Source organism: Penicillium odoratum (genome assembly GCF_028828045.1).
Source record: "Penicillium odoratum strain IBT 22623 chromosome Unknown utg000003l_segment0_segment0, whole genome shotgun sequence".
Classification (NCBI taxonomy): domain Eukaryota; kingdom Fungi; phylum Ascomycota; class Eurotiomycetes; order Eurotiales; family Aspergillaceae; genus Penicillium; species Penicillium odoratum.
In genome coordinates this window covers 1,788,830-1,814,112 of record NW_026643145.1, presented here as the reverse complement: position 1 = coordinate 1,814,112, position 25,283 = coordinate 1,788,830, and the positions used below count along the sequence as shown (strand labels likewise).

The 25,283-nt window shown below is 47.8% G+C and overlaps 11 protein-coding genes across 11 annotated transcripts; 4 read left to right on the top strand and 7 right to left on the bottom strand.

The window, feature by feature from the left end:
• Positions 1–103: 103 nt before the first annotated feature.
• N7520_003938 (FAD-dependent oxidoreductase) lies at positions 104–1,505 on the top strand (the record flags this gene model as incomplete). The annotated part of the gene is made up of 3 exons (XM_057137873.1): positions 104–596; positions 664–1,057; positions 1,145–1,505. 3 exons carry the CDS (start codon positions 104–106, stop codon positions 1,503–1,505), a joined length of 1,248 nt encoding a protein of 415 aa, XP_056998338.1.
• Positions 1,506–1,982: 477 nt separating this feature from the next.
• Positions 1,983–3,236, bottom strand: N7520_003937 (uncharacterized protein; the record flags this gene model as incomplete). Its single annotated transcript, XM_057137872.1, has 1 exon — positions 1,983–3,236. One exon carries the CDS (start codon positions 3,234–3,236, stop codon positions 1,983–1,985), a length of 1,254 nt encoding a protein of 417 aa, XP_056998337.1.
• Positions 3,237–3,942: 706 nt separating this feature from the next.
• tif1 (putative eukaryotic translation initiation factor 4) lies at positions 3,943–5,422 on the bottom strand (the record flags this gene model as incomplete). Its single annotated transcript, XM_057137871.1, has 4 exons — positions 3,943–4,955; positions 5,015–5,083; positions 5,173–5,247; positions 5,386–5,422. The coding sequence occupies 4 exons, from the start codon at positions 5,420–5,422 to the stop codon at positions 3,943–3,945; spliced, it is 1,194 nt and encodes a 397-aa protein (XP_056998336.1).
• Positions 5,423–5,982: 560 nt separating this feature from the next.
• On the top strand, positions 5,983–7,573 carry N7520_003935 (putative F-box and JmjC domain protein; the record flags this gene model as incomplete). Its single annotated transcript, XM_057137870.1, has 2 exons — positions 5,983–6,269; positions 6,388–7,573. The coding sequence occupies 2 exons, from the start codon at positions 5,983–5,985 to the stop codon at positions 7,571–7,573; spliced, it is 1,473 nt and encodes a 490-aa protein (XP_056998335.1).
• Positions 7,574–7,729: 156 nt separating this feature from the next.
• N7520_003934 (low-affinity Cu transporter) lies at positions 7,730–8,591 on the bottom strand (the record flags this gene model as incomplete). The annotated part of the gene is made up of 4 exons (XM_057137869.1): positions 7,730–7,847; positions 7,904–8,081; positions 8,246–8,447; positions 8,511–8,591. The coding sequence occupies 4 exons, from the start codon at positions 8,589–8,591 to the stop codon at positions 7,730–7,732; spliced, it is 579 nt and encodes a 192-aa protein (XP_056998334.1).
• Positions 8,592–8,919: 328 nt separating this feature from the next.
• On the top strand, positions 8,920–9,808 carry N7520_003933 (chromatin modification-related protein EAF6/MEAF6; the record flags this gene model as incomplete). Its single annotated transcript, XM_057137868.1, has 3 exons — positions 8,920–9,117; positions 9,262–9,483; positions 9,548–9,808. 3 exons carry the CDS (start codon positions 8,920–8,922, stop codon positions 9,806–9,808), a joined length of 681 nt encoding a protein of 226 aa, XP_056998333.1.
• A 267-nt stretch (positions 9,809–10,075) lies between these two features.
• On the bottom strand, positions 10,076–13,404 carry ams1 (alpha-mannosidase; the record flags this gene model as incomplete). The annotated part of the gene is made up of 2 exons (XM_057137867.1): positions 10,076–10,697; positions 10,748–13,404. The coding sequence occupies 2 exons, from the start codon at positions 13,402–13,404 to the stop codon at positions 10,076–10,078; spliced, it is 3,279 nt and encodes a 1,092-aa protein (XP_056998332.1).
• Positions 13,405–13,642: 238 nt separating this feature from the next.
• On the bottom strand, positions 13,643–15,016 carry N7520_003931 (uncharacterized protein; the record flags this gene model as incomplete). The annotated part of the gene is made up of 1 exon (XM_057137866.1): positions 13,643–15,016. One exon carries the CDS (start codon positions 15,014–15,016, stop codon positions 13,643–13,645), a length of 1,374 nt encoding a protein of 457 aa, XP_056998331.1.
• Positions 15,017–16,002: 986 nt separating this feature from the next.
• On the top strand, positions 16,003–16,743 carry N7520_003930 (uncharacterized protein; the record flags this gene model as incomplete). The annotated part of the gene is made up of 4 exons (XM_057137865.1): positions 16,003–16,058; positions 16,137–16,248; positions 16,350–16,563; positions 16,616–16,743. The coding sequence occupies 4 exons, from the start codon at positions 16,003–16,005 to the stop codon at positions 16,741–16,743; spliced, it is 510 nt and encodes a 169-aa protein (XP_056998330.1).
• A 3,411-nt stretch (positions 16,744–20,154) lies between these two features.
• Positions 20,155–21,420, bottom strand: N7520_003929 (uncharacterized protein; the record flags this gene model as incomplete). The annotated part of the gene is made up of 1 exon (XM_057137864.1): positions 20,155–21,420. One exon carries the CDS (start codon positions 21,418–21,420, stop codon positions 20,155–20,157), a length of 1,266 nt encoding a protein of 421 aa, XP_056998329.1.
• Positions 21,421–21,818: 398 nt separating this feature from the next.
• N7520_003928 (NUDIX hydrolase) lies at positions 21,819–23,646 on the bottom strand (the record flags this gene model as incomplete). The annotated part of the gene is made up of 4 exons (XM_057137863.1): positions 21,819–22,135; positions 22,499–22,966; positions 23,326–23,482; positions 23,629–23,646. The coding sequence occupies 4 exons, from the start codon at positions 23,644–23,646 to the stop codon at positions 21,819–21,821; spliced, it is 960 nt and encodes a 319-aa protein (XP_056998328.1).
• Between the last annotated feature and the right edge of the window lie 1,637 nt (positions 23,647–25,283).

The window sequence follows — 25,283 nt, the reverse complement described above, 5'->3', positions numbered from 1 at the left end:
GATTTACACACACCGACTGTATTTAATGGTCGTGGTGTAGCCTGTGTGACTTGACGGTCGAACAGTCCCGCATCACACCCATCTCTCATCAAGCTCTGTCAACATGGTCCACAGTCATCCCTCTCATTCAAAACTGCGGGTTGCCATTATAGGTGGTGGCATTGCTGGTCTTGCCACTGCCGCATTTTTGCGGAAATATCCTCAATACAGCATTACTGTTTATGAGCGCCGGGCGGACTCCAAGGAATCGTCTGCGGCACTTGGTCTTCGGGGTAGCGGTATATCTATCGTACAACAGCTGGATATCACCCCAAATGAGATCGGTGCAGTTTTAGGAGCCGGCTACCGAACATACAACGTTCAGGAGGAATTGATGAGCAAATTAGAGCTGGGCAATGGACCAAACGGGGATGGCGACCTGTGGCTTATATACCGTCAAGATTTGAAGGATGCGCTGCTTCGACGAGTGACGTGTGCAGAGGGGGAGGGGACGCCAATTCAAGTTATATACAATAGTCACGTCGTTCGCGTTGACCCGGAGATCGGACGTATTCATTTTGCAGACGCGACGGAAGTTGATGCTGACTTGGTCATCGGTAAGGAAGATCGAAAGTGGCGAAGAGGTACATTTCGAGTGAAAAGTTGATGAATAACCTCTTTCAGGTGCCGATGGTATCCATTCCAAAGTTCGTGCTGCTATTATTTCAGCATCGCATCCAGAACCCGCCCCTTGTGGGCACTCGATGTATCGATTTGTGATCCCTATGGAGGTCATTCAAGAGTCGATGGCAGCGGAAGGCCGGACTCCGGCTATATTCAACTATACCGAAGGCAGTTATGTAGGCGTTGTTGCGACTGGAGATGCAGATGAGGATAACCGCCACCTTATTATGTATCCCTGTCGCAATCATGGGTTTATGAATGTCGCATTTGGGGTCCCCGACTCGATATTGAAAGATCCAACTGGTCTTGAATATTCTTGGAGTGCGAAGGGAAGCGTGCAGGAGTTGGTTAACAATATTCACGGATTTCCAGGATGGATTGGGCGATTGTTTAGGTAAGAACTTACATGTGCAGTATCGCATCTCCTTATCTGCGCTCTGATAGCTTGTTTCGCTTGAAAAAGCTAATACCACCTTGATAGCCGTGTTTCTCAAGTTGAGCTTTTTCAAATGCGTGATCAGGAACCATTGCCCACGTATGTCAAGGGGCGAACCGTTTTGATCGGTGATGCTGCCCATCCGATGGTTCCGTACCAGGGACAAGGTGCCAATCAATCCTTCGAAGATGTTGAAGGACTCGATGCGCTCTTGGCGGACGTTTTCGACGGCGACACCATCCCCGACCGATTAAGGGTCTGGAACAGCATTCGACGACCGCGAGCTTCGGCAGTCCAAGCAAGTGGACGGGTTTCGCAGTCTAAATTATCTAGCAAAGAGGCTGCGGATGCAATCTCAGCGGTAAAGCCATATATGCGTATGAAGGAGGCACTTGCGCGACTTTAGAACCTTTAGCAGTTTCTGTCCGATATTAGTATGTTGTTTGTACCTCGACTCTAATTGCAAGGAAGAATTCTTCCCACCGAGGATTCATACATCAGTAACGAAAGCCCATTGGGGGAGGGAAGAAAGGAGCTATACCCAGGTGGTAATTTCCGCATGATTCGCAATTCTTGATTCAACCTGCTCGACGAACCTTGCAATGAGTCTGAACGCCAACTCGGTCTCGGTTATCCGACTATGTCGACATTATAAAGACGGAATAAATTTGTTTGCTAATATTAATCATCGATGACACGCTAGTGTAACGCAAAGCTCAAAATACAGTTAACAAAACAGACAGCAACTCATGCTCATAAGGATATCTGAAACTCAAAGTTTGATTTGGATGGAAAGTTACATCCACAGATCCACGCACATTTGTTTTTTCTTCATGCACATCAATTCTCAAAGTCCAGACAGAAGAAAATACACTTCCACTTCTTATTCCTCATCAGAAGAAGACAGGTCAGCCTCGGTGAAAGGCTCAAGAATAACAAAATGGCGCTGAATCGTTCCATCAGGCAACAGGACCGATCCATCCTCGAACTGGTGCGCAAGTGCGTAGTCTTGCTTCTCGAAGTACTTCTCCTCTTCAATGAGCAAATTAACAACATGCTCCAGCCAGTGCCATTCATAGGTCTCATGTTTCAGCCAGCGGGCAATGCGCCGTCGATAGAGGTCGTTGTCAAGGCCTTCGAGGAAGGCGGTGATGATACCATGCGTGTTGTTTGACTGGCGACAACCCAGTTTGTGACGACGGCCGCTGATTTCTTTGAAGTATTTCTTGAGAGAGACGCCGTTTTGCTTCAAGACTGGTTCCGGTGTGGCCATCATGTGACGCATGACCATGGCCGCTTCGAAGTTGTTCTTGAGAGTGACGCCCTTGAACTTCCAGCGTGGTTGCAATGTGGTGATGGTTGGATCCGTGGTGGAGACTTTTTCTTCTTCCTCGTCTTTGATGACTGGGTCTGTAGAGGGTTCTGGGGATCGTGAGGATTTCATTGATCGAGCGAGTGCTTTTTCTCTCTTCTTTTGCTTCTGCTTCCCTTTGCGGCTGGAGACTAGCTCAAGTTTTTGTTTTGTTGGGCGAGGTGGGGGATCCATAGGGTAGATAATGGGAATTTTTTCGTCCTTTTCTTCTTTGATGGTGATGACAGACTCTGCGGAGAGTGAGGGACCTGGAATTGGCTGCGCTTCAGGAGGACTGGCGATGATCGCTTGTTCTGCGGCAACAGTGTCGTCAGTTTGAACGGCTTCGAGTGCAGCGATGGTATTGTTGATGGTCGTGCAAAGCTTTTGGAGATCATAGAGAGAGTCCATCAACTTCCAGGTGTCCACATTGGCCGTGTTGAGATTAATGCACACAACTTGGAGTAATCCTCCGAATTCCAGTCGTAGCTTGTTTAGCGCATCGACATGTCCTTGTGTAAGGTGAGTTTTCTTCTTTAATTTTGACATAGTGGATTTCAGGTCGTCAGAAAGACGTTTCAGGAAGTCGGATAGAAAACCATTGACCGCATCAGCTTTGGCAACTTTCTTTTTTGTCTTCTGGAGATGGCCGAACAAGGTCTTATTTGCGCGGAACAGTCGGTGTTTCCAGAGAAGTAAAGCAGGATCCACATGCGGATAAGCAGCCAAGCGGGGACAAGTCAAAGAACGAGGCAGAGGCTTGTCAGAAGGGGGATTCGGCGCCATTGTGGGGTAAGAATTGTATATCTGGAGTGTGAATGGAGTCGAGGCTGTATTGAAGTCGGATGACGCAGACGATTCAAAAAAGTGATGTAAGGAACATGAATGGGAGGACAAGAGGTCAAGGAGGACGAGAATGGGATAATAAAGGCATGATTGGGACTGAAAGAAAGGATGTGAATGAGAATGAGTCAATTAAGGGCACGAGTTTATTCACTGAACGAGGATCGTCGCCAAAAGCGGAAATAAGTGGAAGTTGGATCAATGATCAACATACTACCTAGATAGTAAATGTAGTGGTGAATGTAGTAGTAAATTTAGTAGTAAACATAATATTACGGAAGTTTAACCACGGAAACAAGTCACATTTTGGCCCGATCTATTGATTAAGTACGGTAACAGAGGCATCCTTAACCAACCTGAGCGAGCTAGATACAGAGGAAAACGGAGAAAAAATGCGGGAAAAATAAGAAAGCCGTGACAGCAACAAAAAAGCACGAGCATGTCACATCTCCATAAAGTGCAGGGACATAGGAAACCATAGCAGTGGCGCCGATGGCGGCCTGCGTCCATCAACTTTCCCTAATAGATAGGCTCCAGCCAGTCCATCGAGGCCACCGCGGAGCGGGAATGTTAAAACCCAGAAAGCCACTTTTGACGCAGGTTCTGCGATCGTAATCCGCATCAAGACATCAAGGGGAAGTTAAGGTGTTTAGATGAGGTCAGCAACGTTCATGGGCATCTCCTCAACCTGGGTGCTGTAGAACTGCTCGATCTCACGGAGCATGCGAACATCGTCAGCGGTGACGAAGTTGATGGCAACACCCTTACGACCGAAACGACCACCACGACCGATACGGTGAATGTAGTTCTCACGGTTGGCGGGGAGATCGTAGTTGATGACCAGGGAAACCTGCTGGACATCGATACCACGGGCCAGAAGGTCAGTGGCGATCAGGACACGGGAGGAACCGGAGCGGAACTCCTTCATGATAACATCACGCTGACCCTGCTCCATGTCACCGTGCATGGCGGAGACAGTGAAGTCACGGGCAGTGAGCTTGTCGGTGAGCCAGTCGACCTTCCGGCGGGTGTTGCAGAAGATAACGGCCTGGGTGATGGTGACGGTCTCGTAGAGATCGGAGAGGGTGTCGAGCTTCCAGTCCTCCTTTTCAACGGCAATGTAGAACTGCTTAATACCCTCAAGGGTAAGCTCCTGCTTCTTGACGAGGATACGGATGGGGTCACGCATGAACTTGGTGGTGACCTCGAGGACGTCCTGGGGCATGGTGGCGGACAGCAGGGTGACCTGGGTAGCCTGGGGAAGCAGCTGGAAGATGTCGTAGATCTGCTCGGTGAAACCACGGGACAGCATCTCATCGGCCTCGTCGAGGATGAAGAGCTTCATGCTGTCGGTGCGGAGAACGCGACGCTGGATCATGTCGTGAACACGGCCGGGGGTACCGACAACGATCTGGGGACCGTCACGGAGAGCAGTCATGTCCTCACGGACGTTGGTACCACCGATACAGGCGTGGCAGGTGAGGTTCATGAAGTCACCAATGGCAACAACGACCTTCTGGATCTGCTGGGCCAACTCACGGGTGGGGGCAAGGATCAGGGCCTGGCAAGCCTTGACCTCGGGGTCGATCTTCTGCAGGGCGGAGATGGAGAAGGTAGCGGTCTTACCGGTACCGGACTGGGCCTGAGCGATAACATCGTTACCTGTCACCGAGTTAGACTGATATCGTTCAAGGGGTAATTCTTCGGGTAAAAGAGCCTACCCTTGATGATGGGAATGATGGCGCGCTGCTGGATAGCAGAGGGACGCTCGAAACCGTAAGCGTAGACACCTGCAATCATGCCATCCGTTAGTAAATTTTCTTCAAGCCCCACCTACGAGGGGGAAAACGGTCACAAAGTCGGAAGATTCATCACATACCGCGGAGCAGCTCAGGCTTGAGGTTCATGGCATCGAAGGAGTCGGTGATCTCATCGTAGTTGGACTCGATCATTCCTGTTAGGGCGCACAACGAAGATTAGTCTTGGCTCCCCTTATCTTTTCGTCGCCACTTAGGAGTTTCTTTCAAGTAGGGTAAACCACAAGAAAAGACCAAGTGTTAAAGACGAACCAGAGGAGCAAGGCGAAACATACCCTCGGGAAGATCCTCAAGTCCCTTATCGGCAGACATGTTGGGTGGTTGTTTAGGTTGGAGATCACAAGCGTGTTCGCTGTGATCTTGGATGGTGGGGGTGAGAGGGTTTTAGCGAACGTGCCCTGTGGGGTAGGTCGCAAGTAATCGAAAACTAGTATCTGAACTCTTCAAATAGAAGAGTTTACAGGATACTAAGTGGTTGAATGAATATGGGTGGAAAGTTGGAAAGTCGCAAAGACTAAAGTGGGAAGAGAAAAGGGAAGAGGAAAAAATCGTCCGAAACTGCCCATTTGCTGCGACTCTTCTTTTTTTTTTTTTTTTTTTTTTCACCCACGGAAAGGTTTATTTCACCGCTTGCCCAATGTGGGTCCCTCCCGCTTTTAATTCCAAGCGAGTAAGATTTGATTATAATTCTATATTGTTCTTCTTATTGTTCCTGGTTTTTCCTTGTTCTCCCGGCACTCTCTTTTCATTTTAGTCTTGCTGACTGTTCCAAGTTGGGCTTCCTTGTTGGGCTGATCTACATTGGGTTGTTGAAAAAGCGCTCGGACGGGCAGAAAAAAAATCTTGAAGCCCTAAAATCAGACCCGTGGACCATGCCTGACATCACAACACTACCAAGTTATCCACTTGACCAAGATGCGGAGCAGGGCGTTGAGGTTATTCCCAGCCATCCGCTAAGCGTTAAGCCAAGTGGCAACGCACTTTTAGCCACATTCAATCTTCGTTCGGCAATCGGAACATGGCAAATGCTACCTGATGAACTAATTCTGATGCTACTGGAATGTTTGGATGGGGCCAGTCTATTGAGTTTCGGAAGAACATGTAAGGCTTTCTATGCATTTACCCGTGCAGAAGAACTATGGAAGGCTCTTTTTATCCGGTAAGTCATCAATGGCAGATCTTTGATCTATATATCGTGGTTGATTCTGCCGAGGTCCACCCGAGACAATAGCGTGGCGAACATCAATCACCAAAAATAAAGCTAATGGTAGCCGTAGATGCTCTCCGGAATCATTCACATGGCGTGGAACATGGCGTTCAACATATTTGAATCTCCCAGCCAGCAAAGTCCCACTGGTGGATTGTTCTAACCTCTACTCGGATGCTCTGTACCGCCCATTCAACTGCGCGCATATCGTGATGGACCCTTATGTCTCTAAGATTCCTACACGCAATCAAATTCCACGTCTGCCTGACCTTTCACCGGAAGACTTTCACGAAAACTGGGCAGACCGCCCATTCATTCTAACCGAGCCTGTCAAGGACTGGCCAGTCTACAAGAACTGGACGGTTGGACACCTGCTCTCCAAGTACGGACAGGAAAAGTTCCGTGCAGAAGCAGTCGACTGGGTTCTCCGCACATACGGTGACTACATGGCCGACAATGCTGACGAAAGTCCACTCTACCTGTTTGATCGGAACTTTGTCTCAAAGATGGGACTGGCAGTCGGTCAGCCCAGTGAGACCCCTGATGCAGCCTATTGGCCTCCATCGTGTTTCGCTGAAGATTTTTTTTCCGTCCTGGGCAACGACCGCCCTGATCGACAGTGGTTGATCGTAGGACCAGAACGGTCGGGGAGTAAATTCCATAAAGACCCGAACGCCACCAGCGCTTGGAATGCAGTGCTTCGTGGTCCCAAGTATTGGATTATGTTCCCGTCTGGCGACAAGCAGGCTCCACCGCCCGGTGTTTTTGTCTCTGATGACCAGAGCGAGGTTACCTCACCGCTCAGTATCGCCGAATGGCTATTGACCTTCCATGCAGAGGCACGGCGGACTCCAGGTTGTATGGAGGGGATCTGTGGTGAGGGCGAGGTTCTACATGTGCCATCTGGATGGTGGCATTTGGTTGTCAACTTGGAGCCTTCGATCGCTATTACACAGAACTTCATGCCTCGGGCCCATCTTTGTTCCGCACTGGATTTCCTGTCCAATAAGTCTGACCAAGTTTCTGGGTTCAAAAAGACTGTCCAGAATCCATACCAGAAGTTTATTGACGGCATGCAAGAGGCATATCCAGAACTCCTACAAAAGGCCCAAGAAGAGCTACAAAAGAAAGCCGAGGGCAAGAAACGCAAATGGGACGAAATTGTCCATGGCAAGACTGAAAATTCTGAGGAACAAGATGCTGGAGGGTTTAGCTTTGGTTTTGGAGACGATGGAAGCGATGTTGAAGTCCCATGAGGCAATTAAGCTGAGCCCGAGGGCATTCAGTCCAGACAACGACCATATACCAACACGATAATGAAAAATTTCATAGCGGATGTGAAATAAAATAAACGACTTCACGCTTCATGGTTCAGGTTGTGCTTTCATATCGAACCAAGATAAGTCCGCTCCCTAGTGACAAGCAACCGACTTGGTAGCAGGAGTACCGTCTGCAAAAGCCAAATATCCCACAAAGGCACCGACGGCTACAGCAATCATAACCATGCCGTTATAGGTCATGAAAAGAAGCCTTCAGAAAAAGGTAAATTAGTAGCCATCAACGATGTCAGGACAAGAACAACTCACATTATAAAGAAGCTATAGAAAACCTGGATGGCATACAACGTAGCCAATGTGATCTTCCCCCGGCGCACAACTGCGGCCTGGTTGTCCCTTCCTACAAGCAGTGGTGAGCGTTCGTCGTTATTAATAGGTAGGCCCGTATTCTCGGGGACGGCGAAGGATGAGTCGGTGATGCCACCATCTGAAGAGCAAGACATCAATGAGAGCTCGCCCAAGCAGTAGTAGAAAGGGGTCCAGGAGGTATACAGCGCCCAACCAAAGCTCGTCAAACCACCGATGCCAACACCGCATCCAAGCAGTAATAAGTGTATGTTTGGGGTTGCAAGTAAGAGATCCAAGACCTACCTCCTGTGGATGTCACTGCTGTAAATGCATTCAATCGTCGTGCGTGTGCTGCCTCGTATTTACGAGTAATTTGGCGTACCCCTTCATAGCCCGCTGTGAGGAGGACGATAAGGATGAGCGAGAGGAGGAAGGAGATCGGGCCTGTGATCCGCCACTGGCGGAAGATGATGCAAAGATTATCGGAAGACCAAGTAAAGATCATCTAGCAGAAGGAATCTCAGTTAGAATTGAGAAGCCAAAGATCCTGTCAATAGTCGAGCCTTACATTCATGCTGCACTGGCCACCCATATCCATATCGCCGTGGCCATGATCCATACCGTGATCCATGTGCATCGAGTGATCCATGATGAAGAGCTAATGGCCTGACAAGCTGAAGAACAAGAATCAGAGAATCAAAGAAAAAAGGGGTCCCAAGTAGTACCACAGCCAAGGTATGTAAGACTACGTAGTAGCAAGTAAACAGATGAAGCGGGATCATGAGATGATGTACCATCAAGTGCAAACGTAACAAACACCACCGATAAGCTCTCGGATCCGAACCGCCTCAACTCTCCAATCCAATCCAATCCCGCATTGGTCCCCGTCACGAACCAGCTTCCACTTTTTTAGCTCACATGCTACACGCTAGCTAAATCCTCACCAGTGATTCTTGTTTCTTCTTTCCTTCCACACCATGGCGGACACAGCCCCCGCCCCAACATCAGCCCCCGCGACCGGCGCGCCAGCAGCGCCAGCAGGCGGCGTAACAGCAGGGGCACCAAATGCGCCTAATGACCAGAATGCCGCAAGTCGCGGACTACCATACTACGAGAAGCTGCGACGAGAGCTACGAGACACGTTGTCGAAGAAGCGATTGATGGACAGAAGCATGGTGAGTCCGGACTCAAGCGCATGCCGTCACGTTGTGGCGAGCTTTGCAAGCTTTTAGCCAGCAGCATTGAATGATGCGATTCCAAACCTGCTTGGATACTATTATCTGAGTCGTGCTCATAGGCTAACAATTTCAATCCGACAGGCTCAACTCGAAGACCAAATTTTCCGCTTTGAGCAATCCTACCTCGAGGAGACGACTGCCGGCAACATTATCAAGGGTTTTGACAACTACATCAAGGGCTCAGCCAATGCGTCTAGCCTTGGTGCTTCGGGTCTGAGTATTGGCTCGGTTGGTGGGCGTCGCAAGGCGCAGGTCACAGATTCGGATCGGGTGTTCTCAAGGAGTTCGGCGAGTTACATGCTGGTATGTGGATGGCATGAGCTAGAGCTTGACTTTGCTTATCAATTACTAATTTTACTATTGGTAGGACTCACCTGGTCCCTCCTCTGCACAAACGACACCGTCGCATGCGGCTACACCTACGTCTACTACCGGTGGGAACATGCCTTCAACTAAAAGCAATGGAGGTGATGGGGGTTCTGCGAAGAACGTCTCGGTCTCTTCGAAAAATAAAAAGAAGTCCAGTGGTGGGTCGAAGAATACTAAGGGGAAGAATCAGACGGATGAGTTGTCTGATGATGACAAACCGCCTGTGAAGCGGTTGAAGATTAGCTATGGACGGGACTAGACTTTGATTTCGGTGGATTTCGCCTTGTATTGTTTTAGGATTGGAGTTTGGGAGGCGTTATTCTGCGATCATTTAACTCGCAGAAAGCCCACGGCATAGGGCAAAAATGTCGCTTTCTATTGCGCATCATGTACATCACGAACGATTAAGACTACAGTGTTGAATACCATATATTGATTCAGATTATTGAGAGACATGTGAAAGCGAGAGTTATATCAAATTATGAACATACTAGATATAATCAAGCAAACGGGGATCTTGGGTCAATTACAGCTGCAATCGGAAAGTAGCGATCTCGAATGCTCTGAGCTCAATGTTCACCGTGATGCCATTGCTCGTCTTCTGTAACTTCAATTCCTCTTCGTCATCCTCGAGGACATTGCATTTCCAGACACGCTTGACGGGCAAGGTGCTCTGGATAGATGCACGAGCTTTGCCGCCAAGAGACTCATAAGCACGCAAAATAATACTCTTCCCACTGCGAGCAGGTATACCGCCAGTGGAAACATCCTCATCATCCTCGCCACGTTTGACAGCATCCAAGATGATGGATTTTGCTCCCTTGAGTGAAACAGCCTGGAAATCAGTGTTGCGTACGGCATCAGCACTAGCTTGCTCGACGGCAAGAGGGTGGTTGAAGTTGTAACCAGCACGAATCGTACGATCATCAAGCGCACCGGAGTGAGGGAGAATGGCATAGCGAATACGATGGCGGCCCATATCTGCATGGGCATCTGGGGCCTTTGGAGCACGGAGTAGCGACAGACGCATTAGGCTGCCGCATGTAGCGAATCCGTACTTGGAGTCGTTGAGGACCGAAACACCATATCCGTGCTCTGAAAGATCGGCCCATTTGTGGCAGCAGACCTCAAACTTGGCCATGTCCCAGCTATAATACGTCAGTATGTGTTTTGATCATCACGTAAGGGAGTAACATACCTCGTGTTGTAGTGAGTTGGACGGCGAATGATACCGTATTGAGTTTCATATGAGGCCTCCGTGTTAGAAACATCTACAGGGAACTCAACCTTCAGGAACTTCATTGTCTCCTGCCACTCTACCTCGCTTTCAAGCTCAATATAGGATGGCTCAGAGGACACCGAAGCCGACAGACTGATGGTAGTCTTGATCCAACTCTTCTCGCTGATCTTGGTCTCTGTCACCAAGCTCACTCGGTGAGGATCATTCTCCGCAATGACTGTCTTGCCACTTGGAAGTTCCTTCCGTGACTCAATGTGGAACACCTCGACATCCCAGGCTTGCCAGTACAAAGGCTTGTCATCGAAGATTACCAATTGACCAGCCTTTCCGCCCTTGGCAACAACTTCTCTGTTAGCCTTAACATCAAATAGTGAGGTGATGACGCCATCCTGAACGTCAACCCTGAGTTTGCCATTATTAAGGCGGAAAGCTCCAGGTTGGGTTTCCGTCACGGTCACCGAAGTTGTGGTCTTGAAATCGACTGGCTGACATGAAATGACACCCGTGGAGCCATCGACGAGCGCATACTTTGAGCCTTGAAGGGCACTGAGAGACGCAGGGATCTTGACCACTTCAGATCGGGCCCAGGGTAAGGTGTTGAGAGCCACGAAAGATCGATCTCCAGTGGACTTGGTGATATTCAAAGCCGCTAAAGCATCCTGACGCAACTTTGTCCCTACCTTGAAGACCTCGGCATAGAGTTTGTCAGAGTCATCATAGCACATTTCAATCGAACTACCTGGCAGGCAGTCGTGGAATTGGCAAAGAAGGGTATTCTCCCACATCTCATCAAGCTCCTTCTTTGGATACCGGTACTTTGTATCAGTGCCACTGGTAGTGGCCAATGTAGCCAAAAACTCGATCTCGCGAAGCATGAATTCAGACTTTCGGTTGTTGCGTTTATTGTTTGCCTGAGTAGTATAGGTACCGCGGTGGAGCTCAAAGTATAGCTCTCCATACCATGTCGCAAATTCAGTCCCGCTAGCAGCAGTCGCTTCCAGCTTGTCGAAGAAGTCGTCAACAGAATCTCCCATCTTGACTCGGGGAAGGGTACCGATTTTATCACTGAGACCCCGGCAGCGACGAAGCTTCTCGAGGTGTTCGAAAGTGGGTCCGCCACCCCCATCTCCCTTACCGAAAACGAGCAGAGAGGACTTGTCAGTATCTAATGATTTGTGCTGCGTGACACTGCGTTTAAGATCACCAAAGTGAGCTTCAGCGGTATATGTCTCTGCGGGGGCCATATGGCACATTACTTGACTGCCATCCAATGCAACCCACTGGAAGGTAGTGTGAGGGAAGGTGTTGATATTGTTCCAACTCAACTTTTGGGTAAAGAAGCGACTCATTCCGGCTAGGCGGCAGATCTGGGGGATCTGGGTAGAGTAACCAAATGTATCTGGCAACCAGAAAGTCGTGGCTCGTTTCCCGAAGTTACTTTCGAAAAATCGTTGGCCATAGAGGAACTGCCTGACTAGAGACTCTCCACTCGGCATGTTGGTGTCATGTTCAACCCAGCTACCACCGATCGGCTGGAAGTTGCCCTTTCGCACCCATCGCTTCACACGGTCAAAAACGGTCGGGTAATACTGCTGCAGCCATTTGAATTGCTGGGCCTGGGAGCAGGCAAATCGGTGTTCTGGGTAGCGATCCATCAAGTCGCATTGATTGGACCAGGAACGTGCGACCTTTCTCTTAGTCTCTGCCCAGGGCCACAGCCAGCAAGTATCAATGTGACAATGACCGATAGCATATACAAAGGGATTCGTGTCTGCCTTGTAAACATCCGACGAATCGACCTTGTCGCCGAGGTACTGTTGCGCGATTTTTCTACCCTCGAGGATAGACTGCTGACTTCTATCGCCTTTCGTGAAAGCGTCGATGATGGCATTTCCGACCACATTCGCCTCATGTGCTTCCCAGGAGTCACTAGGGAACTCACGAGCAGCATCGCCAATTATCCAGAAATCGTAGAAAAGCGCCCGTGCTGCGAGATTCACGGCGGTTATTTGTGCCTTACTTAGTTGGTATGTTTTGTCGGGTCTCGGCGGTTGAATCGAGTCGCCCCCCGGGGCATTTCCAAACATGCCATTGCAGGCCATTTCAATGTAAAACATATGCTCCTTTCCATCACGCCATGCATCGGGGATGATCCATTCGATACGTTCCCCACCACCAGTCAAACCTTGCAGCGGGCGGCCATCCTCTGTCCACACCATTCCCTCATTGTTGGCATCCCAGTGAAACTCCAGTCTTTCCTTTTTGCGCATGTCCTCGGGCACAGTCAGTTTGATCCGAAACCAATGCGTAGACCAACTGGGACCAAATGAAGCTCCGATATTGGTTGGCGTAAATTCATGCGATGTTGCTTCCTTGAAGGTGGGTCGTTCGAGGTTGGGGACTGAATAGACTGATAGCTTGACATGCTCTTCGTCGGAGTTGGTAGCTTCGAAGAATTTGGAGAGAAGGTTCTGTCCTTCATATTGGCCTTTTGCTGTGAACTGCTTCAGCCGGTCGGTGTAGATCTTTGTGATGCGTTGGCCGACCGGGCGCTCCGCAAGAACTGGGAGGGTCTTTGTAGCCGGGGTAGGGGTGAAATGAGGATCTCCACCCATTTTGACAGATTTTTTCAGATGTACTGATGGAGAAGATGCTGCTTTAACAAAATTAATTCAGTGTAAGAGTCAAGGAAAGTCGTGAAAAGAAGGGAGGAGCTGCGTTCCAAATGCGGAGGCATGACGGAATGCGGAGTCAGGGACGGCGGGGAAGATCATCCGCGTTACATCCACTTCAAGTCCACAATCCATGGTTGTATACATTTTGTTCATCTATAGATATCGTAAAGAAATCGAACTACCCAATGTAAGTGGTATATTTCCCAAACTCCTCATCTGCCCGTAATTGCTTCCAATCCTCATCACGAAGGCAAATTGCAACAGCCATTTCCCCTTGCGGAGACTTTGGCATGATGTATATCAAACTTTCGACTGGTATAAAAGCTGGTCTCCTTACTGACTCTGGTAGTCCTAGACCAAGATTGAAATCCAGGTCGTAGCACTTGATCCGAGCCCAGGAGCTAAGAGCAATGCCCGTCGGAATTTCCACACTCGCAGTGAAAGACACCTTCGTCTTATCTGGAGACCGGGTGAGATATGTTGCAAGAGCGCGGACGTTGTGGACGAGATCCCGCACTTCGGGGTCCAGTTGTCTGCGAAGCTCAGACGCAATGGCCCCAAGCGGCTGCTCTGCAAGGTCTTGGAGGGTGTTCGAATTGTAGGTCATGCTCTGCAACATCCCGGGGTATGAGGTGGGGACTCCTAGTCGTTGTCGGACATCAACAGCTCGTGCAAATGTTGATTTTGTGGTCGGTGTCAAGCGTGGGATCCGAGCACGAGAAACACATTGCCAGATGAAAGCACACACCGTATCATCGGTAGAAACAAATCCAGATGGCAGGGTCACTGATGTTGCCAAGGACTTGAGAGTTTGCAGTGCAGTTGGTGAAAAGGTCACATATGCCCATGTTGCATTCACGGGAAATTCTTGTTCAGTGCTCTCCTGAGGTTTGATCATTTGTTCATCCAGCTCATGACCGGGCGTATAGTCATCATCTAACAGGGGAATCGTTCTGCTCCGATCCATGTTTCCAACGAACACTTCCTCCTCCGTAAATTGGATACCATGACAGGCTTTCGACATCAACTTAATAACACTATCTTGCCCTGTCATGTCCATGACGTTATGCTGCCCGACAATGGTAATCATGAGGCCATCGGTGATGAAATTGGCTTGGACGGCAAAGATTGGGGCCGACTCTGCTGCTAATCCCACTGTATTTCCCGGGGTATTGATGGTCAAGCATGATGCTATGAGGCCTTCATCGAGCATTGTCATGGGAAAGTTGTTTTCTCGCAGAGCGCTCATTGTAGGCGCAAAGGCGTCTTTTCGGAGATCCTTGACAACAAAGGGTATTGTTCGCGAATGAATTATTCGATAAACACCGCTATTGTTGGTACTGGATCCTTTATTTATGACTTCTCCAGCAAGCCATGGGAAGGCCTCTGCCAGTCGATCAAGTCCGCGTCTCAAAGTCCCGATAATGGTACTATGGACAGACGTATCAGAAACGGGGTAGATGCAGCATATCTGCGTATAGAGTTTGTACATGTCTGGCTGCTGGCCGAGCACGTCGAGCGTATCATTTTCCAACATGTTGGTCTGCACCATTTTTGTCAATAAATGAATATCCTTTCAATGGAGAACAATGCGTCTTAAATACCTGAGCTTGGCAAAGTGGGCCTCTAATGGATCCTACCCGTAACCCCACTTCTTAGTTCCCATTAGTCAATATGAGTCAAACTGACCTGGAACTGCTCTACTCTCGCAATTACTTTTGATAGAAGTGACACCATCAAGGAATTTGTGATGTAAAGCGAAAAGAGCAAAGACGGACAAATGTTTTACGTTATCTACAAACACCTGAGGTGACTGGAGACTCAAGGACCGGGCATCAATGGAAACCGTCCCCTACAGTCTACAGTCTACGGCCATTGATCAAAACACCTACATCATACCACCTAAATTCTACCAGCTTTAGACTGCCCTCGGCACCGCTCTATATCGAGTATGCATAACTGCATTTTATTACCATCTACAATTGAACTCGGCTTATACCAGCTTATATAGGCTTACACAAACAGAGCGAGAGAAAAATTACCGAAAGAAGATCAGAAAACAAGGTTCTAGCGGTTTGAATGTTTCCAATATCTGAGCCAGAATGAGAAGCAGAGACCACAACAGTTGATCGATAGTTCTCAATCATATTGGACTTGGAGTCTTAGGAAGCCTATCACATGTCATGGCAACTGCTATTGTTTTCTATAGTTCGAAATTCGGCATGAAACCGCGAAACCGTACGACAAGAGGAGGCAGCAGACCTCATTCACATGCCATCACACTATCCTGGTCGTGAGCCCTTTCATGAAAAAAATCCGAGGTGTCATTGGACGAAATTCCCTTGCATAAAGTCAAAGCTGGACCAATTAAAACGTCACAACATACAAGGCTAGACCGCCACTTACCCTGTGCTAAGAGCGCGGCTGGGTGCCTGATTTTTGTCATATAAGTGTCATTACTGCATGCTTCTCCTCAGACTAATTTACTAAACTCTCTGTAGTTGTCCATTTGAAAATCATACCAGCTTCATCGTAAACATGACATCTCAGAACGATGATTACGTCTTGGGGCGAGACCTATACGGCTCCGTGAGGTACTTACCGACTTGCCGACCACAATAACCCCCGTCGGTGACTCTTGACTGATGAAAGCTATATTTTCCATCCATTAGGCTGGATACCCAGCATCTCCTCTGGAAAATGATTAATGGCTACACCATAAATCCCAGAATACCCGTCCATCCGGACATGAAGATAGCCGAAATGGGCAGTGGAACGGGGTTAGTTTTCCCGGATAACATGTCGACCTTTGAGGGTTATTCTGCTTACAGTACTCAAATGTTTCTAGACTGTGGCTTTTAGACCTTTCAACTCAGCTTCCCCAGACAATTCAAATGGACGGCTACGACCTGTCAGATAGCCAGTTTCCGCATAAATCCTTCTTACCCAATAATGTCTCTTTGAACATTCTCGATGCCTTCGGAGATGTACCTCCAGACCTTGTTGGGAAATATGATGTGGTTCATCTCAGATTCTGGTCCTGTATTGTGAAAGGCAATGATCCGAGCAGGCTTGTTCGTCACGCAAGGCAATTGCTAAGTCAGCTTCAAGTATTCCATACCATGACATGCAAACTTAACTTAATATTTAGAACCCGGAGGATATATGCAATTGGAGGAGGGTCACCTTGGCCAAAACGTCACTCGAGGAGATGTGGCTGAGAAATTTGGATCCATGGTGAGCTCCATTTTGGGCAAGTTAGATATTAAGTTTGAGTAGGTGTATCCGTGTCATGTGGGTATTTCCCGAGACAATGCTAACAATGTCAATTTGATCTACTTAGTTGGATTACCAACATTCAAGCAAACGTCTCTCAAGATGGATTCACACTCTTAGAGGGAGAAAGTCGTGTGCTCCCTCTCCATTTAGTCCCCCTTATGACTAAAACTTATTTGGCTGGCTGGAGTGAGCTTTTTAGGTCAATCAAGACGCTTGATGACCCGTCTATCCCCTGTGACGCCGATAGACACAGACTTTTGTGGGAACTTGCCACGGAAACTAAAAACGGGGCTATGTTTCATTGGACGCCTGTTACTCTTCTTGCCCAGAAGTCGTTGGCGTGATCTGGCCATTCACACTATAGCTAGCATCGAATGAACCGTCTTGCATCTATACAATTTTGGAACTTCTCTTAGTTATTTATCTCAGTAGTCAATTCTCCCGGCATAGATTGAAACAATGGTATTACGGAAGATCTATAGATTGATGTAAGTACTGCAGATGGCAGTTGGATCACTTAGGCCTTGAAAATACATACATCATGTGGGGCTACAGCATGACACAAAGAAGCACTTGAGAATTGGTCGCAGGTCATTAGAAAATTGCAAAATCGTAGCTTGAACCGTTTCCACAATCATTACCTAGCTTGATGACACCCCAAGCAAAATTACTTAGCCCCAATGTAGCAATAATCATAAAATGCTAGACCACCCCGCCAAAATGCCTGCTGCTGACGACTAGCTAATACACAACTGAAGTCTTAACCAGAAGAATGCTCGTGTGATAATTTGATCAAGAAAAGAAAAAAACTGCAAAAAAGAAAGTTGCGACGGCTGCTGGATTCGAACCAGCGCCTCCGAGGAGACTTGATGACCGAGAATTCTGAAAGAAGGAATGTTAGTAAATGTGATAAGGAGATTAGGGTTGTCAGGTGACATACCGAGTCAAGCGCGTTAGACCACTCCGCCAAACCGCCTTGGTTGATGACTGGCAATAAAGGCGAATAATAAACACTCACCATGGTATCCAATCAAGCGTTGTAGATATTTGGGTTTCAATAAACACATTCATATAGCGTCCAACAATGGTGCTAAGCAAGAAGGGAATAGAGTTTGAGACTGCAACAAGATTTTTACAAAGATTATCCCCATAGCGTCTACTTTAAAAAAAGAATTAAAAAAGGATTCAAAAAGAAAAAAGAAAGTTGCGACGGCTGCTGGATTCGAACCAGCGCCTCCGAGGAGACTTGATGACCGAGAATTCTGAAAGAAGGAATATTAGTAAACTGTAAGATGAGACTAGGATAGTCAGGTGACATACCGAGTCAAGCGCGTTAGACCACTCCGCCAAACCGCCTTGGTTGATGATGACTGGCAAATTCAATAGAATATAATCCTTCAATATTCTTTCCAATCCAGCGAGTAGAAGTTTAAACACATGCATATAGTTGTACAGAAATAGCGCTGAGCAAGAAGAGAAAAGAAGTTCAATGGTATTTCTGTAAATTAGCCCTATGAAGTCTGCTTAAAAAGAAATCCGAAACTTTCTAAAAGGGGAGGCTGCTGGATTGGAAGCAGCGATTCCCTGATAAGCATGCTTCACTCTTACCGCCCGACTAATAATTAGGTGAATGAGCACGTGATTTTTATGTGGAGGTCCGCGGAACTATTGACTCCACTCATAATGGCAAGTTTTCATAGGTTCTTCATCAACAAGGCCGGCTGGCCCAATGGCAAGGCGCTTGACTACGAATCAAGAGATTGCAGGTTCGACCCCTGCGTCGGTCAATTTTTTTGATGTTTTTGCATCTATTATTGTGTTTTTGGTGCGGGAAAAGTCCAGTCAAACATCTGGACTGTGGACGGAACCCAGAATTGCGTCCTGGAACATTGGTCATTAACGCCAGCATAGGGGTTTGTTGGAGAAATATCCGATCAATATCAGCTCCTCTTGCACCGATCCTCGGTTCTTTCAAAATGTTTCTATACTAGAACTGATAAAGTCCCTCAACCCTAATTATCTAACTACCAGAAACTCCCAAGATAAAATAATATTAATAGAAAGTAAGTCTCGTAATTGCCACCGGCCATATTTTAGATCATACCAAGCTCCGGTGGCAAATTCCAAAAATGCATGCAACAAGCTCAACCCACCACCTGCACATGCGTCTATAATTAATAAAGCTCCACGTGAGCTTGGAAAAGCCTCGCATCCTTTCTACTACTGCGTGAGTCTCGAAATCCACCACATAAATAAGCTACAACCGTCATCGAAATCTCCGACCCAATCCACTAGACCAAAAACAGCCCACTCAACTCTAGAACTAATCTCAGAAGCTAGCAATAATCCAATCTGACTGGATAAGCATTCCGTAGAATAAAATGGTATACAGATCAGGCAGGATCGTCTGAATACCTCCAAAGCGAGAATATAAGCTCCCAAGCTACCGAATCGGGTAAGGGGCCTGGTGTCCCTATTTTTAGCGCCCCACGTGGGATGACCCAACCTTTCTGTTTATGTGTTTAGTATGGGAACTTTAAAATTGGCCCTGAGCTTTATTTTTCAGGGGCGAGATACTGCAGAGTCCTGATAATAAGTAGCGTTGAATTGATATTTGGTTGGTGGCGCTAGACCCATTTCCCGCGTCAAGTGGAGTCTGAGTGTAGTGCCGGATAGGGGATTGTTTTGTTGCAAAGAATTCTTTGTTCGAATATCTGATCCATGCCGTTTGGACAGATCAAATTCACATGTTTTCAAGTATTGGATCCAGTGTCGTGTTGGTGGCGAATATCTTACCCCCACGTCGACATTTCAGGAAATGCAGCACCTGGCCCCCAAGCGGATCCCATTCCTTAGTCGACAGTAGTGGATTCCATTTCAAAACTGACGGGGACGAAGGATTTTAGTTTGTTACACATGGTTGGACCCTTCTCTCTTTGATTGGATCGGAGGAGAACAGTGCTGCGTAGGTGGCTGGTCTCTAATTAAGCTAGCATCGGTATGTAATTTTTGTGAAGGCAGCTTGTTTGTGGGTATTCTTGTCAAGTGGTTGCGTCGTAAATCTTGGTCGGGTCGAGTCAAGTGATTTGATCAAAATGCATGATATTACATTTGAACCTTGTGAGATCAAGTCAATGGATAGAGACAATAAAGACATAATACATTGATGAGTATCCGTGAAGACAATAACTAAATTCTATATTTCGTAGATCCGCCAAGGATCCAGCCATGACAAACAAATTCAAAAGTCCAATCCGGCGCAAGAATAAATGAGAAACGCTAAAGAGAATTTTGCCAAAAGTTCATCGTGAAAGAAGAGAACAAATGCAATGGAAGCTCCGAGGGAGGATGTAGTAATCGGTATAAAGCGCTAAATCAACAAGAAGCAAAGTTATGACAAAGGAAATGTGATCAAGGAGACCAAGGATCAGGGTGCGGTGCACATAGGTGTGGATTAACAGCACCGACAAATTTGATTTGAGACTTCAGTAGCTCGCGACGACGGTCATCGGGTGTTTCAGTCATCCTCTTCTTCGCATCATCAAAGGAAGTCTGCAGAGCACCTAGAGTCTGGCGCTTGTGTTGTTGACCGATCTTAGGTACCGGTGGTGCAGATAGCGGTGGAGTGGCATGTGCGAAATATTCCGGAGAGCTAGTAGCTCTGCGTAGTTTCTTAAGCATGCCGCGCTTCTTCTCTTTCGGAGTAAGTGGCGAAGAACGCGGTTGTTCGAATGCAGCAGTTCGGCTAGAGCTAACTGTCGATGTAGCAACTAATTGAGCGTGGAATTCATCCATCTCCGGCTCATCGTCGAACTCATCATCGAAGTCTTCGTCGTCACCCATAATTGATGGGGGGTGTGTACTAAGCGGGCCCATGGGGGCAGTAAACCGGCGAGAAGGAAGATTTCGTCGAACATTCGGGGTATCTTTTTCTTCCTCGTTATCCCTTGCCAAGGTCTTGTTGACATAAGATTTGATCGAATCCCGAACAGCGGGTTTCCAAGTTGACGAATGCATAGAGTACCATTTTGGTTGCTTGGCGGAAACATTTAAGCGGCCTTCCTTGCCGGTCCTCCTAGAAGCGGGGCTTTCGCGGCCGGTAGTCGGGCGGGTCAAACTGGGAGTTGCGAGTTCGGGGAAAAAATCCCAGGTTTTTTCACGAAAGTAATGACTGGAATCGATTCTGGTACGAGTCCAATCCACTGGACGACCGTAATGAGCTGATGTGCCTAGGATAATGGAGGTAGCGTCGATGTCGATGGAAACTGGGCTATCGCTGGGACTGTCCGTGCGCTCGGGATGGGGTTGAAGCGGGGATGACTCTGGGATCCGTTCTGGGGCCGGACGATCATTCAAGTTGGTGAAGTCATCAGAATTGGAGCGGACGAAGATGGGTAGATTATCTCGTGAATAGCTGGAGGAGATGCTGGGGCTTTGTAAACTTTCATCGAGGGTACTCTCATCGCTGTCCGAGTCGCTGTACATTGCAGAGTACTCGGTCGGAGAGTCTAGCATCATGATAGGTACTGGTCGGCCGGGGAGGGGTTTGTTGATGAGGAGTTCAGAGCGGTGCGGTGTAAAGTACATCATCTTCGGTGGAACCACTTGTTCCATACCTTCCAAGGAGTGGGACGAATAGAGTGGAGGCGCCATACGCCGTGAAGGGCTGGCGGACATTGGGAAGGGTAAAGACAAAGAAAGTGATGAAGATATCCAAGCCTCTTTTTCTTTGTGGAGGAAAGAAGTGAGAAGGCCTGTTTATTATCTACCTGGTGGTGCACGGACACAACGGACAACGCGAGGGGCCGCAAGGGATATCGAACGAGTTTGAGGACAAGAATAGTTCTAGATCATAACGATAAACAAATGAGTAAAATCTTACTTGACCAAATTCATTCTAGAATTTATTTCCAAAGTAGATCCATTTCTGTTTCTAGGACATGATGATGACCCACTAATCCCAAAATGATGAGTTGTCAATCAAACCGACGATCGACGATCCTCTGACGCCAAGTATGACCGCCCCCAATTCCCTAATGGAAACTAATCCAACTCAAGTAATCACTAAATGGGATTTAACTAAGTTTGGCTGCCCTCTCCATTGTCTCACGAGTCAATTGATCAGAGGACTTGCGCACTGCGCTGAGTCGACCCAGACGCCTTAATTTAGCGATCATAGCCTCGTCGCCAAAGTGACTATTATGCTCAAATTCTGGCTCCTGGTCATATGCTACGCGTGCAGCATCCACAATAATGCGTGCTGTCATGCCGAACACGCGATAGCGCTGGACCTGTCCAACCGGATCCGCTAGTTCGATGTGCTCCTGGTGGGGCTTGGGCTTGGGCTTGGGCATGACGACACGGGTATTTGCGCGAACAAAGAATTGGTGCACTAGTCAAAATCCTGGTCAGTTATGGTCTTTAGTGCTTTTTGTTGCTACTTTCCTCCTTCATTTTCCCGGTATGAAAAGCAAAATAACCATTAACAAACAGAAAAAGAAAATAGAAACCACGATATCATTCGTGTTACTTGATCCACTTGGGAAACATGGCTGGTACGACAGGTTTCTCCCCTTCTAGACTCAAGCCTTGAACCATGAAGAGTGGGTCCGGTAGTCTGTGAACTGACAGGCCCCCTTGCCATGTGTGATAACGGGAAATTAAACGAAAGGGAGAATAAAGGGGTTCGGCAGACAAAACCGGAAAAAACAAACGAATAAACGCCAAAAAAGGGGGGAGAGGGGGAAGAACGCACTTCGCCAATTCGAGTTGTGCCACAAACTCCACGATCCACGATACCAATCCCCCGGATCGTTATTAGCGTCCGCGCCCAACGAACCCTGATCAGCCCGAGCTGAACCCACAGATCCCGAATTCGAATTTGAAGTGGAATTGGAAGGTAATGGTGTTTCTCCATCCCTCAAACACAAGAAACTATAAAACGGCGCGGTAAAAACCGCAGCTACCTCCTTCGCATCAAGCTTAGGAATGAGCGAGATCTCGGGGTCCGCATTCTGGCCCGTCTGTGCATCGTAAGAGTGCAGTAGAGCCACGCAGGGCCGCACCACTACTTCGGTTTTGGCAAGATTTGCCGGGAACTCGCAGAGGTGTTCGACAGTGAAGGGATGTGGAAGGGGCTGATCGATTCCCGGCAGCCCGATCTCTTCCCATGCTTCGCGACGTGCAGTCTGGAACGGCGTCTCCGAGAGTGCATCAGCTCGACCTAGATTTCTGTTAGCGAGGATCCACTCTGCCGTTGGGCTTGTTTGTTTCCCCGGAAAGATCAGCTGCCTTCTTTTTCCACTTCCAGCATTGTGCCTGTTGATCTTCCCTTTCTTTTTCCCTTTCCTATATTTTTTTTTATCCTCGTAATCGTATCCCTTGGATAGTACTGTCCAAAAAATAAAAACAAAACAAATGAAAAATCTCACCTCCTGGTAAAGCAGCATCTCCTGCATCTGAAATGCAGCCCGACGAAATGGGGCGTTAGTTAGCGCAATCCACATGTCGTGCATATCGGCGTAGTCCTGAAAACAGGGCTAGTCGCAAGGGGAAGGGGAAAGGCAAAGGCAACAGACGTACACGAACTCAGTGTCTTGGCCCGGATCGTAATCACGACTCTCAGGTCTCCCTTAGCATCAGCGTACAGCAGCAGCAACACTGCCGCCCGCCTGGACAGCGGGACATCCTCGTACGCTGTCGGCGGAGGAACATAGTTTCGGAGTCGGCGAACAGCTTCCTGTCATCTATCATATCAGCCTAACCATTATCCCCCAGTTCACAGCTCACATTTTTCTTTTGGTTTTCTTAGTTCCCGGTGGCGCTCCTGTCTCGCTTCCGTTATTCTCTGCCACGCGACATCGGGTTGGGTTCCAGACATCCAACCTTCAGCGGGATGTCCATCCACGGGTGCCGTCAAGCCAAACTCCTTGAATGAATGTGACACACCCGATAGAAGTCCTGTGAGACCTGACGGAACTCAAATCTGCGGACACGGAGAAAACAAAACAAGACCGAAATGAAATCGCCACGACACAGAATCAAGAATCAAGCAAGACATTTGCCCAAATGGTTCTCATCCCGAAATACAAATGTATATGTAATGGTTCGTGTACACACGCAGACACGGGTACGCGCAGCTGCATGGACAGGTCGAGCAGTACATACTACCCACCTTCCCAATGCGTGGAGATACAGTGTGGAAGTGAATGCACATAACGTCACTTACCAAGGAAGCCTGGTTCAGAGGCGCCATACTTGAAGAAGCACGGCCTCTCCCCAATCGACACAAATAGAGGCCTTGAAAGCGAGATGGCTTTGGATTGGCGGGGATCGGAGTGCGATGAATAGTTCGGATCAAGTGTCGTTGATGTGTCCGCATAGCACTCTTCGTACTATACAGGGGTACAGTCAAAGGAAATGAAAATGAAAATAATACAATGAACCAACAGAAAATGATAAAAACCCCTCGGAGAATAAATTATTCAGCTACTTTGCAGCGGGGGATCCCGTCTCTTGCGATGCAATGCCGATGCGGTGGACGGCACGTGATTTGGTTCGGTCTTGACTGGATCAAAAATGGAAGATACCACATTCTACACTCATCAATTATGTTTCGTGACTGTTCTAATGCTGATCAGTTCTTCTACAGTGTTGAATTTGGTTGCATTGGCATTGGAAATGGTGCGATAGTTTTCAGTCCAACTTCAAACAGTGACTGGGCTGCGGGGAGAAGCGCCTGGAACTGGGACCGAGGTTGGGGGTATCATTGCCGGTTAACCACAAAAGACTCTTCATAGACACACGTTGTGACCTCAATCACGTGAAATGGGCTTGTGGTTTAGTGGTATAATACTCCCTTAGCATGGGAGTGGTCCGGGGTTCGATTCCCCGCGAGTCCATCTTTTTGCTTCATTGGCAATTTATCTTCTTTTTGGACTAGAAAGCCATTACCTTTTGTCTTTGTTGGTCAGAATTTATCATCGATTGTGAGACTGGTTTATTTTATGTAACTTTTGCGTTAATTCAGCACATACCCCTCCCTTAGGGTACTGCTAGTATGAACTCGTACAGTATGTTTGCTAGTACAAAATATATATTCACCCCGGTATCTTCTATTTTAGGTGCTCCATAACGGTAGAAGCGCCTTAAAGTTTAGGTAAATAGAACATATGCAGAAGAATATATCGAACCTTGGTACAATATATTTCCGATTAACGGTCTCCTAGATAAGGTTCTATGGATATTTCCAAGGTTTATGAGGTATCAAAAATCAAATTAGATGGATGCATCATATGGATTTGTTCTATCAATACATGGCTTTTTGCTTGAACCACGTCAATGGCTGATATTTCTGCAGCACGTATGCCCGAAAAATTTCAAAAGATTTCGGTCTTGCCCATGCAGCAACACGACAGCTCACACCGACAGCTTGCACACCGTAATATTGCAAAAATGAGACACGAGCGGGGTATGGTCCAAAAGAGCGTATCAGTAAAGACCCGAGGATCAAAGCAAAGAAGCAAAGAGGTAGGAGAGAA